The following is a 15,297-nucleotide window of genomic DNA, read 5'->3' on the forward strand; positions in this document are numbered from 1 at the left end:
ACATGAAAATTAACAATTTGTGATTTTTGTACGCAGATTCATATTGAAGTGAAGCTATCTGTGTCTCGTAATTAATTGTTAATAATTGAAATGAAATATGAAAATGAAAATTTTATTTCTTTAAAAGTATTCAATATTATCTTAAATATTATCTCTTACTTTTTAATAACAATATAAGATCTCTTACTTTTTAATAACAATATAAGCAATTGTCTAATCTTCTTTTGTATTTAATTACATTAGCCATTAGCCTCGGCTACGCGCATTTTCTGACTTGTGTTTATACATGAGTGACCAGGACTTCTTAGCCTTGGAAGACTTTTTATTTGAATAAGCAGGGAATTCAGATAATAGAGGGAGAATTCATTAAGAAGATGACAAGTAGATCGCATTTTTCATTTGTTTCTTTCGGGAAGAGCATTCCTACATCTGCTTGTTTTAATTGTAGTTAATTTTTCTATTGTTCTGTTTATATTTTAATGTTGTTATTTCTTAAATGCCTGATCGACTGCAATAATCGCGGTTTTTGTTTGTTTCTTTATTGTAGATTAAGTTATTTAGGTCGTTCAAAACATTATAATTGGTTATCGTGATCGTACCGTCCAGGTTAAATGTTTATATTTAATTATATCTGATTATTGTTCAGATAATATTTAACTAAAATATTGAGTTATTAACTTAATGCTTCACTACTCCTTATAATTTAATAATACCATTGCAATTTTCGATTTATAATAGACACACTGTTATGTTTTGTTTAAAATATCGGATACTATAATTATCTTACGCTTTTCAACAATAGGATACTATTTTACATAGAGGTTGTTTTCTAATTATTATGAATTAAATAGAGATATCTTTAGAATACATTTAAAAATGAAAAGTCTACACTTTTAGACTGTTTAAGTAAGCATTAACCTACTCTGAGTTTGGAAGATGTTTTAGGTATTTTAAAAAGGGACAATGTAGATATATTAAATATATATCGCATATCCTGAATCTGTCCTATGCAATGCAATTGTCTCGTCTTTAAATATATACAGTTAGTTCAAAGATTCAAATATGTCAACAAACCATTATCAATGTTTTTATAAACGTTTTTGTTGTTATAACGGATTTTATCTAAAATGTTCAAAAGAAATGAAAAGATAAAACAAGAAAGTGCAAAGGTGCAAAAACTGTAGAAAATTGAGTGACTATCACCAAATAGTGAACGTTGGCCTGGTTATGTATTTACTTTATTTAACTATCCAAAAAGGTTGTTACAAATCGCTCTGTTGCAGATAACACTTCTGTTTTCCTAAAAGAATGGCACTACGATGTGTGTAGTAATTTCTATTAGCTATTAACAGACTACCAGTTCCTTACACTGTTAGACATTTACGTTAGTGATGGTTATGAATTTAAAACAAATTATACGAATTCTTATTTTACAAAGATCAGAATCGTTTTTGAAACCGGTCACAATATTTATTAGTAATGCTCGTTTGAACTTCCTAAACGCTTAATTTAATAAAAAATGATTATTATTCATAAATAAACGACCCAGTGGTTCGGTGCCGTTGGAAATATGATTTCAATGTCGTGAGAGGTCGATTTCCAACAAGGTTTTTTTAGATTTTATTTGGACTTTGAAATTTTGATAGTTGAAAAAAAAATGTCATGTAATTTTCATATTTAGTAGTCGTGACCTGTCTTGATTTTCAACTCAAAAGGAAGCATTAAAAATCTTAGCATTTTTCCTTTATTTCAAACTGTCCCAACATGAAAAATAGCGTCTACATTAAATGGCATTAACAAATGTAAACTTCAAACATAAGGATTTCGAGAATACAGTGTACGTGTTGTGGTCAAGTAACAATTTATGATGATGTTTGTACCTTCAAGTTGTTAAAGGAAGATGTTACTTCGGGTTCGGGTCAGCCAAATACCGGTGTTATTTAATAAGCTCGGAGTGTTTCGCAACAGTACACGCTCGCATCTCGCGTATCGCGCACGCTGTTCCAATCATATTTAAGTTCCCGCAAAAAAAATCACGGCCCGATTTAAACTGAAAAACGGCAGTTTTAATTACTACATCGCTGACTATTTGAGGTATGTATGGTGTCTTGTTTAAACACTTAATTATGAATTTGTTTTTTCTCATTAGTTTTGTTTACTTCATGATTTTAATTGAAAACAAGTTTATAATCAAAATAAATAAAACGATTTACTCAATGAAAAGTTTTTATTAGTAGTAGTAATGAATGATTTAACAAGATCTAATCTCCCCTTATAGTTCGAGAGTCCCTCGGTGTAGATACATACTCGTATATTAGTTGACAATCTTACTTCTTACTAATATTATAAATTCAAAGTTTAAATGGTTAGATGGATGGATGTTTTTTTAGAGTTTGTAGCCTAAACGACTGAAGTGATCTCGATGCAATTTGGCATAGATGTAGTTTGGAAGAACACATAGGCTACTTGCTTTTGTTTTTTTTACCGCGCGGACGGAGTCGCGGGCGAAACCTAGCGTTAAAATAAATCAGTAATACTAAATTCTATCGACCAGTAGCTATGACCCATGACTTTGATGCATTTTTATTATAGTAATTGATTCCGTGAATAACAGATATATCTTCACTTATGAACACGTGTTAAAATAATTGTGGTCAAAGGATTGGACATTACCAAGGTGGCCGGTATTTATTACGTATCTATATTTCCCACACAGTTTGTTTTTTTTTTATATTTCCATATCTGGAAGTATAATGAACAATCAAACCGTTAAAGTAATACAAATTATGTAACATGATTTTTACATTTTTTAAAATGTTATGTTATTTTTACTTCTTGCTTATTCAGGCCGATCGGCCCAACGGGAAACAGTCAAAACGCCAATAGTCTAACGGTTAATCGATGACACAAACGTAGGTTCAAACCCGTCATTAGACGTCAATATAGTAAACCATATTTTAACGTAAGCTTTAAACTTAACTAGAATGATTACGAGAAATATAAAAAAATATATGCAAAAAATTATAAGGAAATAACTCGAAATATTTTGTGCACATTAATATTAGGATTTGCAGTTAGAATAAATTAGTACAAAGAGTCATAATTACAAGATATTAATTTAATTAAAAAAAATTGATAGCTATCGTTTAAGCATGTATATTTCTCGGTATTAATAAAAAACTTTACATATTTCAAATCAAAATTAATCCGATTATTACATTTAAAAAACAAGTATCAATCAAAAGCATTGTAATTGCCGTCTTTGAATTAAAGGTTATGTCTGCATATAAAACGATAACTTTACGAAAAAATATTATAAGATAACATGAATTTGACGAATTGCAAATAGGTTTATAGAAATTAGAACAATACTCAATTGTAGGTTCGAAATTACGATATGAATAGAAACAGATTCTTCCATGGCGGGATCAAACCCTCTCCTGTAGATAACAGGTTCATTATTTAGCCACTGCGCTACCGACACTATCTCGAAGCTCATGACTATTAAGAGAAGATTTTATTTATCCGATTTTGTTTAATTTATGTCCATTTTGATTTTTAAAAAATATTTCCGGTAGTTCACTGTTGAATAATCAATTTTATTTTAAACATACAAATAATATCTTGATTTCAAAAACTCTAGGTTTTTCCGTTTAAATTGTGAACGCAAATTATGTATTGTTTTATTTTTTGTAGTAATGGTCGATGTTAACTTACATTTTTCGCTAGTTACTTATTCAAGCACGTGCGTTTATTTCATACTAGCTGTTGGTCGCGACTTCGTCGGTGCGATATTTAAAAAATGATAAAAAACATAGCCTATGTTTCTGATTACGCTGCTTTTTAATGGTGTAAGATTTTTTTTTAAATCAGCCCAGTAGTTTTTGAGTTATTGCGATATATACAAAAATACAAATCTTTTCTTTTAATAATAGTAGTATAGATTAGAAATGCAAAGATGCTCACCGTGCATTTTGTTCCCGATTTTCCTCATATGACACCGACGATGTCACCTTGAAACCAACAAAGATACAATGTACTGGTGAAACAATACTATACTATACTATACTAATACTGTACCAAATGAAGACCTAAACTTTGTGCTTTTACATTAATCAAGTCTTTATTACTCAAGTCAAATTATATAAATTACCTATTTTTATATTACTAAACTTAATTTTACCTCACTATATTGACAAAATGGACATTTGTCACTATTTAATTTGTATCTTTCATTTCGGACTTTCAATTAGTGTATAGAGCCTTTAGCTATCTACCTATTCTAAAATTTACGAATCGGAATCCGTGTCCTTTAGAAGATCCTTCATTGATGCAACATAACAATATAAATATAAATATTCAAGTTTATAGAAAGATGACGTAACTGGCAACCAGTTTAAAACCCGTTGTTAACTTGCTAATCGTTTTTTACATCGATTGTGAAGAAGAATCATCTTTTTTGTTGCTATATTCTGACAGTGGCGTTTTTCTATATATTTATTTTTAATACTCTTCCGATTTTTGTCTATTTACTTTTACGGTACTTGTGATTGCTATTTGGAGTTCAAAAATGTGCAAAAACAAAAATGTTCCGTCTGTATTTTCAATGGTACAAGTGATTAACGGTATAAGTTGCTTTTTAATGTAACTTAGCTCACGTTACAATAAGGTTACAAAACTTTGTAACTATTTATTTAACAAATACAAACACAAAAAATTGAAACTTATTTGAAAAACTTCGTCACCATCTCGCTATACGTCCCCACCGAGGGGCTCGGAGCCTACCATAAGTAAAGGTGACTAGGCCTTACTCAACCATGCTTGCCAAGTGCGTTTTGACTTCACACATATCTTTGAATTTCTTCGCCGATATGTGCAGGTTGCACCACGATGTTTTCCTTCACCATAAGAACGACGGGTAAATTATGTACATATGAAAATTCGATAAATCGAAAATCACATTGGTACATGGCGGGATACGAACCCAAGTGCTTAAAAAAGTTAGCCACCGACACTCTTATAATGTTCTAATTCAACAATTAGGAAAACTAGTGTTAACTTTAATAACAAAAATTAGTAATTTCTTTATTTAAGATTTAATAATAGCTTCCCCTTAACGTATGTTAAAAATTGGAGCTTCTTTATTTTATACATTATTTTTAATTGTTATATTATGTAATACATAGTGCTATTACGGTATGTAAATAAACGATAAAAAGCAATTAACAATGATAACAAAGAAATAATCGCATGTGGAATTCACTCTTCGTCATTATAAATCTGTTTGTGTTCAAATAATAATGTCATTTGATAGTTACTTTACATGTTAGTTCACACGGTTTTATTTATTAATGTATTTGAAATATATAACGTGTTACAGTGAATGATCATATTGTGCTCCACGCCGATGCTTTTACAACTTTACGTGACTTCAAACAGGTAATTTCCATAAAATTTATAACTTTTTAATGACTGGTTTACCGATGTTTCAAAATTGTTCTCTATTTTAAAATGCTAACTCAAGTTTTTGTACTGTTTGTATTATGACGGTAGATTTGCATTTTTCGGTTATAAAATATTAATACCCTTTTTCAAATGCTAGTAATAAAAATATCGTTTAAAAGAAACCAACGAACAGAGAATAATTCAGTGTGATCGGAGAAATTTTACAATAACTTCCCATGGTTTTACTTTCCAATCTTATGGTTAGTTAGGGGCCGTTAAAATTATTGCTGGTACAGTTACGGAATTACGATTGGCTTGATTATAACTGTTTAGTTCATACTTTCTTTTCAATTGATTTCTACGTTTTTAATACGCAATTTAATGCGTTCAGAAAATGTCTTCGAGATTTTCTTTCAACATGATGATAATTAATTTTTTCCAACGATTTATTATGATTGGTTAATATTGTATCGATCCTATAAAACCAAATGTAATTAAAGATAATAAGAAAGTAACCTATAATCAGCGGTTATCGATATCGGATACTTTTGGTTTATATGCAATTCATAAATTTGCTTCTAATATACTGAATAAAATCCGAAGTAACAGTTTATATTACAATTAGAAAAAGTAAAATAACTTCACTTACTATGCCATTTCCTTATTTTAAATCTGGTGAAATCCTTTAAAACTGCAACGATACAAATTATATTCCATCACAAAACAAATCTTTTTATTACTTATTTACGTAAACAACTTTAAAAAAACTGGAGTGTTTTTAAATGTTTATGTTTAAATATTTATCTTTATAGTTACGGTAGTTGCAGATTTAGTTTGTTTCTGATATTACAGAAACCATCGACCGTCCCGCCGCGGTAATTAACAAAATATTAGATGTCAGCTGGAATGACAACTAACGCCATCTCGTGACATTTAGTGACACTTTAATTTGTAAGACATTTAATTAAAATTCCTTTGCATTTTTTACCGTGTGAATAAAATTAATTTATATTTGATTGAGATAAAACTAAAATTGAGTTGGCGATGCAATTTATCTAATTATCACCAAATGAGCGTGATGATATTAAAGTGTATCGTGGAGAGGATGTAGGTGACTGAAGGTGTTCGTAAGAAAAAAAATAATAACTAAGACTACAACTGACATCTCTTTTACATGGATAAATCTTACGGGTGAGCGCGTTACCAGTTAATTAGGTTACGTTTGGGTACTTCTGGTAATTGGTTTTACTTTAATATACGAATTTGTATACGTTTTACATTTTACTGACTGATACTATACCTTAAGAGATCTCTAGACAGTAAAGTTTAGGATAGATGAAGAGAAAATAGTGTCAATGGAGAATCGGAATCTAAGTGAACGTTCCAACATCCGGAGATGACAAGATTTGGAACCAATCGGACGAAAATTTAAAAGTGGAATGTAATTCTTTCATTTGTTTTATAGTTGATTACTTGAAACTAGTAATATACACATATTACTAGTTTCAAGTTCAATGTTACGTTTTGTGGTAACGAAACGGTTAACCGGCCAAGATCGAGGTAATTACATCACAATAGCTCGATAATGGCGGTTTAGATAACAAAAACTGAGATGTTTCTCGGCTAAGTCACGATCCGCCGTAAGAATAAACAACAGCGATAGTTTTCCTTATAAATTATTCTGTCGCATTAAAAAAGAACCCTTTCACGCCTTCACTGTTTAGTCTAACAAGATCTATCACAGTGAAGGGAGTTTCTATATCAATTTATTTAATGTGGTGTTAATAGTTTATCTGTGCAATAATTTAACTAATTTAATACTTATCAAGTGTCAATACGTATAAGCAATTCGTTAGGCAGTTCGTTAAAATTAATATACAATATTAAAAATCCGCGATAATGGTTTGACAAAAAACTTTGGAACAAAATCCTGATCCGCGAATCATTTTTGGATTCCATTTAGTGAACTATCAGTGCTTTGATCTATGTTTTAGGTATTATTAGAAATTTAAAACGAAATAAAAACCATTTAAGTTGATTTGCCTTCAAAATAATGACTGAATTATCGAATATTAACGAAATTATTCGTTGCGTTGGTTACATCCTTTGATTATAGAAAATAATGTTATTGTATGCAGAAAACGATTTATGCAATAGCAATTAATGGGCCGATACACGATATAATTATTGCCAGATCCGAATTACATTATTATCAATTGCATAAAAACTACGAGAAGTAAATTGTAGCATCATTATAATAGTTATACGTGTGTCAGTGAGTTTTCACTGCTGAATTACTCCTACGGAATATTTTTTTTAAAGATTAGATAATAATCTAATCTTTATGTGGAGAGTCGATGGGGACATAAACCAGAAAGTGTTAAGATTGAATGTGGATGGATACAAAGGTAAAGGAAGACCGAAGAAAGTATGGATAGATTGTGTGAAAGAGGACATGCTTAAGAAAGGAGTGGATTCAGATATGACGGCTGATAGAGATGTATGGAAGAGCAGCACATACTGTGTCGACCCTCCGTAAGGGATAAGGGCAAGTGGATGATGATGATAATAATCTAGACTAAGTATTGACAATGAAAATTTACCTTCACTGTAGCAGTAATGACGCGGAGATACTAGACCTTAGCATAGTATACCGAAAGTTTATGACTTTTAATCAAAATGAACTAAAAATAAAACTAGAATTAGTCGTATATTATTTAATCATTGATGATTATAATGGTGTTTATGAAATTTTTCCTCACATATATCTCATTATGAATTCAGTCGTAAATTATGTTATTCTATTCATTTGTTATCGAAACGACGTTTTTTATTCGCGTGCTATTAGATTTGAATGCCGTGTGCCTAATTTTCATAACAAGGAAAAAAAAGTTTCTAAATGAAGCAACTTTTTGAAGACAATACTGGTTTTAACATAAGTAGCATCCTAGAAGAGAATCCTACTCCCCCTTTTTTACTTTAAAAATAATATAAAACCGCCCAAGCGAGCCTAACATCGGGTTTATACTGCATTTGGGCGAAATTTTTGGTCAAAAACTGTAAAACTCACTAATGTCATAATTTAAAGCCTTTAACGGATATGCCTTTTATATTCTGGCCGACTTCTTCAGATCTGAGGCAAGCTAGACTACAAACGTGTCTAAAATTATCGATAGATATGTCAAAAGACATGTCGTAAAATTGCTATTCCTCGCTAAGCTAAAAGAATTAGCCAAGTCCTGCCTCATAGACAAATCATCTCGTATTTAAATTACCGTAAGTGGTTCAATGACATCACTCGATTTTGCTTTGACAATATTTAAGTGTGAACTATTAAGCAAGAGGTTAATGCCTTTGTAAGGTGGGGACAGTTGTCATTAAGAAAATATTGATTCTTTAGTCAGTTTTTTGGCGAAAGCCAATTAGTACACGCGTGTATCGCACGTGGAACGTTCCACAAAACTTTTTTTTAGTTTTTTTAAACGCGTCCAATGTTTTCGTTTTTTCTGCCAATCACGTGCGATTGAGTTATTATTGTAATATAATATTAAAAGTGCGGCGTTTTTTATACATTGAAATCCTGTTTAACTGGTTTTGAAGATTAAAACGCTTAATTATTTTAAGTGTTTCTCTAAATTACGGTATTTTTGTAATTGCAGCTTACATTCTTGATAACATTACATTTCAAATTAGTGTAAAACAGGTTTATCTTAATGAATACCGAAAGGAATTACAAATAAGAGAAATGTTTTAAATACTTTACTATCATTAACTAGTGATTGTCCTCAACTTCTTTCGAAATTACAAACAAAAAACTTTAATTTACTGGCTGATAGAAGAAATTTCTTTCAGCGAAAGTATTCGAGAATTTTCTAATTAATCGCAAAAAAAATTGTGAAAAAAATATTTTTAAATATCTAATGTAGGTACTTAACAAGTATTTTATACATATTGGTAGATGTGCAAATTACTGCGGCATTAGAAAATTAATACAAAAATAACTGTAAGTAACTTGTGTGAAATACAAAAAGAAGGTGCAAATTGAATTAGTGTCAGTCGATAAGTGTTTCATACAAGATGTTGCCTCCAACAGTGGAACAATACAGAATTTGTGGTGAACTGCTTGGTCGATATGGTAATTTTTTTTCTGAATCTTGATCTAAACTATTAATTTATTACTGTTTAAAACTGATTATGATATTTTCATGAGCACAAAACTATCAGTTATATACAATTTACGAAGTTTCATCAAATTCTTTTTTAGAAACCTTTAATATAATATATCTACTTTAACTTGAATTTTGTAAGATTCGCAGAAATACTAATTACCTAGATACAATTTAAATATTTCGAGTACTTTATCTGGTGAAATTATCAATTCAAATTATATGCTAATTAATGATGACAATAGCTTCAATTTATTTATAAGATAGCATTTCGGCTCAAGCATTTTACTCTTTGTAATGGCTATAACTTAAGTAGTATGGTATTTTATTGTCAAATAAAAATTCAAAATATTTTTATAGTTTTATAAAATTACTGCAATTTTTTATGTAAGTGTTTTATAATATTTAACTAGAAACATTCTTTATAATATACCTTTCCATCAATTACAAAGATGGTATTAATAGTTTCCTTAAACTAAAGTATTAATTAACTAAATAGACATTTAATGACTCTGTCAGTAATAAATGAAGGTTAAAATATGAACATTACAAAGTCGTGTCCTTAAATGAAACTTAGGCAGAGAATATTGATATTTACATACAACGCTGTATCGATACTAATGTAGTTAAGGGCATTGACTACCGCTCACGAGATCGTCGCTTCGATTCCCATCTTTCGATGTCATGATGAACACCTAAGCACAAGTCCCGAACGCATTTTAAACTCACTGGAAATACCTATAATTTTCAAATGTTACTTCTAACTATATTATTATTATAAGTACGAAAGTTTACATGCATGGTTGGATGCTCGTTAGAGTTTGCAGCCTAATCTGCTGAACGGATGTAGAGGAACGGCAAGGACTCATAGGCCTGCATTTTTGTTTTATTTTTTTTAATTCCTCGCGAACGGAATCGCGGGCGAAATCTAGTATTGCATAAATACAAAGAAATTTTATATAATTTCAGATCCATTAACATTGCAAGCTCACAAGTGGGAGATGGGTCTCGGCATTGAAAGATTCTTCCTGTTGTCGTACTGCATTGCATGCTGCTGGCAAGGTCTGCACGGGCAGAATCAATTGAGAGTTGTTAGACAATGGGCTGAGATGGACTTCGTTTACCCTAGCGAGGAGGCCAAACAAAGAGCAGCTCGGGAAAATTATTACGTCCGAGGTAACTCGGTACCCATTGATGTCGAAGTTCATCATAGAAAAGGTAAGCATTTTGATTGTTTCCAAAATTAAAAAAAAGTGTACCATAATATGTCATAACATATTCATATTAACAATGGATTAAATAATCATAACTAAAATAAAATTAAACAGAACTAAAATGAAATCAGTATTAAAAAATAAATTAAACATATATCACCAATAGATGTAATAAATAATATTTAGAAAGTGTAAAATAAAAGTAATAGTTGTTTATATAAGTGTAAACATGTTTGAGGTAAAAAAAGAGAAATCACAGTATTTATGAAATTGATTGAAGCTCTCAGGATAATGTTTCCAAATAGATATGGCAGTAATATATTAAGCAAACGCCTGCTCATATACATGCATAAAATTAAAATAATTTAAGCCTATAAATACATCTAGGTAATAAAGATGCTAGCGGGCCTATCTCGGATGGTTTTAATTTATTTGAAAATATAATTTTTGCACAATAATCTAACTTAAATTAATGCATGAGACGGATAATGCAATTATTTACAAAGTTAGACTTATTAACATTTTAAAATGTTTAAATAATTCTAAATATAGATTTAAGATAAAATTGTAACATAAAATTAGAGGATCTCGTCTAGACATTTAAATGTTAGACAGAGATTTTATTGTTACATTGGCGAATACTCCAAATTAATTTATCTCTAAGTTCTTTGTGGAAATGTAATTTGGGGATAAAGTTGAGGATGAATATTTAAAAAACAATTCCATTAAAAAAACCCCTTTCCAATATCATAATGTACATGCATCTGTAAGTACCTTTTTTGGGTTTAAAACTAGGAGATTAAAAAATATAATAAACAAATCATTTCTTAAATGTCTGGTTTAAAATGAATCCTGCACGCGGACGAATCGCGGGCGTCAGCTAATAGTTAATATATTCCATATGCATCAGTAGTGTCGCAAGAGGCAGCATAGAAATAGTGTGTAAATATGTGAGTCAGATGTAGACGGATCGATTGTTCCTGACCTGGAAAATTATAGACATTAACTAACTCCATTCATTAATGTAGATGATGCGACAAATACGAGATTCACTTCCATTGTTGATTGGAAAGAAGGCTTGTGCATAGATAAATCTAAGATAATTGATTACTATTGCATTTATATGAGATGAATGAAGGATGATACATTAAAGGATAACTATCTACTCACCAGCTGATCCTTTTATACAGACTTACGTCATAACCGAAATGTATATTAAAATTAAGCAAGCATTAAATTGCTCGATTTTTAAATTATGTAGTGAAATTGGTTACCATTATTGGAAATTATTTATAGGCGTAGATTTAAAAAAAAATTAAGTAGCCTATGTGTTTTTCCAGACTATCCTCTATATCTTTGCCAAATGTCATAAAGATACGTTCAGCAGTTTAGGCTAGAAACTCTAACAAATATCCATAAATCTAAACATTCGCATTTATAATATTAGAAATATTTGTGATTATGATTATACTTAAGCACTACTTTGTTGTTAGGATCCCAAAAGTCTCGCATCTTTGTATCAATACCGCGCTTCGACGCTGGCCGACCGGTGACGTTCGGCGTGGTGGAAGAGGACGGCCGCATTCGAGGCTACCCCGACTACTCCTGGCACGACAACCAAGGCTACAACTGCGATGGCATGACCTCCGTTTTCAGAGTTGCAGTAAGCACATCCTCATTTATAAGTAAAGCATTATGCACGGTTTATACTTGGCAAGTAACGCTCAATAACTGGAGCAATCAACCGGAAAGGGGTAAATACTAAATGGCGCTAGTATCCATACAATTTATGTCTACCCGTCGCAATTGTCTAACTGTACTAGCCAAGTGTGAACCGGACATAAACATTAAGTGTTCTCCGGGCATATTGTCTTTTGGTCTAAATTCAACATGAAATATTTTCAATTTTGGAATGTTAGGAGAACATCGTTAATTCTTTTCCTGAAAAGTATTCGATGGTACAGTCTATTTCCATAAATGATTTTCAGTAATACACATAATTGATGACATGTTCTAAAGTAGTGAAATCTTAAAAACTACTGACTGTTATATTCATAAACGTTATATAATACTATCAGTGTACAGATGACCTGTAATAACACTGCATGTTTATTTATATAAACTTATAATCTCTCCAATAATAATTCTAGATATTCATGTATTATGAGATCAATTCACTATGAAATTATTAATAAATGTAATTGATTACATTTCAGATAGACGAATGCGATCGTCTTTGGGTAATGGATACGGGTAAAATAGGAGAAGAACAGAGATGTCCGCCGCAGATTCTTGCATTCAATTTAAGCACCGACGAGCTAATCTACAGGCATAAAGTTGTCAACACGAGTTATACATCTGAATCACTATTTATTACACCGGTCAGTAAACATGTACAATAATCATCACCAGCTCACTATAAGTCCCCACTGGGGGTTCGCAGCCTATCCTAAATAAGGGATGACTAGGCCATAGTCAACCACGCTGGCTCAGTGCGGGTTGGTTAACTTAACACATATTTGAATTTTTTGTCTATGTGTACAGGTTGTATCACGATGTTTTCCTTCATCGTAAGATCGTCGGTTTATAATGTACATATGAAATTCGAAAAACACATTGGTACATGGCCGAATTTGAACCCAATACCTGTAGATTACAAGTCAAGTGCTTAAACCACTGAGCCACCGACGCTCAATTTACTGCTACTAAAGTGGCTTGCCTGATTAATTAAACCTGGTATTCTCTCTGTATAATAATAATCTTATGAAACTAGTATTAAACGATTATAACAGTCGATAATATTAGGAGTGTATCACACTTTTATTTGACAAAAAATTGGGCAATCCACTACACTTATGTCTCGCGTTATATGGTAAACATACTTATTTGGATTTACCAATGACCATGACGCAGTGACTTGATAAACGTTTAAAACAATCAACTGAGCTTTAAAATATTATTAAACATAATAAGACTTCAAGGTAGACAATGTTGAAAGGAGTATAAAAATCGTGGAAAAACCCCAAACAGATTTCAGGTGGTCAAGGGTAAAGGCAAAATTTATGAATATCCGAACGGCATATGTAGGGCACAACGGCAATACGCAGACAATCTATAAAATGTTATTCTAGCAAGTTCTAAATTTATTTAAAAAAAATAGAGGCCAGAAAAGCACTAAAAAGCTACCACAGAACATTTATACATCAGATGGTTTGCAAAGGTCACTTTGTTCCGCAAACTTCTAAATCTACTTTTATATAAATTTCCAGGTCGTGGATGTGAGAAAGAAGGGCGACAGTTGTGCGGATACGTTTGTATACGTAGCAGATGTCTCTGGCTTCGGCATCCTCGTGCTGGACGTCGCCAACGACCGCACTTGGCGAGTCAAGCACCGGCTTTGCTATCCATTCCCCTCGCATGGCACATTCACCATAGAGAGTAAGTATTTGTTCAACCTTTTAACAATTTATTAACTAATAATATGTAAAGGGTAAATTAACAGTAATCAACGAATATAGCACAAATATTTAAATTATAAGGTGCATCTTTTTAATTACGATTAAGGAAAACTCAAACAAATGCAAGAATAATTCTATTATTACTAATAATGTCATAATAACTTCATTTTATAAATCAGATATTTAACTTAAGAATTAAATTCTTAAAACTTAAAACCTTTTTGCTAGAGATTAAACAAAAATAAGAGAACTACATTTACTATGCTACAAATAAACATGAAAGAAAAAACATATGTATGAAGTATGGAGTTTAGTAAAGACAGACTTCTGGACAACATACCTGTCTTTTAACGTGTCGAATACTCTGTAGTATTAAAAACTGATAATATTAGATACATTTTGTATCTTTTAGATGAGTCTTTCGAGTTGATGGACGGTGTGCTGGGCATGGCGCTATCCCCGCTGCGGCCGGACGGCGAGCGCTACTTGTACTTCCACGCGCTCGCTGCCACCACAGAGAACGTGGTCAGCACCAGCCTGCTCAGGAATGACTCCTTCATTAAGAACAGTAATGCACCAGCAAATTCTATGAATGTAAGTACGCAGATGAAAAATAAAATCAAGGCATTTACTTACTTAGTGAACTTTGAAACATGTAGCTATGTTTGTATACCTGAATCAATGCACAACCCTTACTTAGACAAACTACAATTAACGTTAATACTTGTAAATTCTTAAATGTTTTTTGTTTAACATTAGTAATCCTTTTTTTACCAATATCACTTAAACTCTTCATAAGATTTTGTTTGATACTTAACGTGCCTCTGTTTATTTAAGTTTAGCTTTCATTTGGAACGAAGGTTCATTAATTGTGTATCAAATGCCTAAAAAGTTACTAGAGCATACACCAGGTACTTTAACAAGGTTTACTAACATTTTAATGTTTTCCTTGTTAACAGCCTTTCCCGGAGGAGCGACCAAATCAGTCAGCAGCTCAAGCTATGGACCGCAACG

General features: G+C 31.4%; 1 protein-coding gene across 1 annotated transcript in view; it reads left to right on the plus strand.

The window, feature by feature from the left end:
* Positions 1-1,944: 1,944 nt before the first annotated feature.
* Positions 1,945-15,297, plus strand: part of LOC106106851 (protein yellow-like) — a 14,256-nt gene continuing 903 nt past the window's right edge. Inside the window, exons 1-8 of the mRNA XM_013287509.1 lie at positions 1,945-2,094; positions 5,381-5,439; positions 10,581-10,829; positions 12,319-12,488; positions 13,042-13,206; positions 14,095-14,263; positions 14,696-14,877; positions 15,243-15,291. Of these exons, the coding sequence (XP_013142963.1) occupies positions 10,613-10,829; positions 12,319-12,488; positions 13,042-13,206; positions 14,095-14,263; positions 14,696-14,877; positions 15,243-15,291 (952 nt within the window). The 5' untranslated portion in view covers positions 1,945-2,094; positions 5,381-5,439; positions 10,581-10,612. The remainder of the gene's footprint in view (positions 2,095-5,380; positions 5,440-10,580; positions 10,830-12,318; positions 12,489-13,041; positions 13,207-14,094; positions 14,264-14,695; positions 14,878-15,242; positions 15,292-15,297) is intronic.

This window comes from Papilio polytes, unplaced genomic scaffold (assembly GCF_000836215.1).
Source record: "Papilio polytes unplaced genomic scaffold, Ppol_1.0 DF822067.1, whole genome shotgun sequence".
Classification (NCBI taxonomy): domain Eukaryota; kingdom Metazoa; phylum Arthropoda; class Insecta; order Lepidoptera; family Papilionidae; genus Papilio; species Papilio polytes.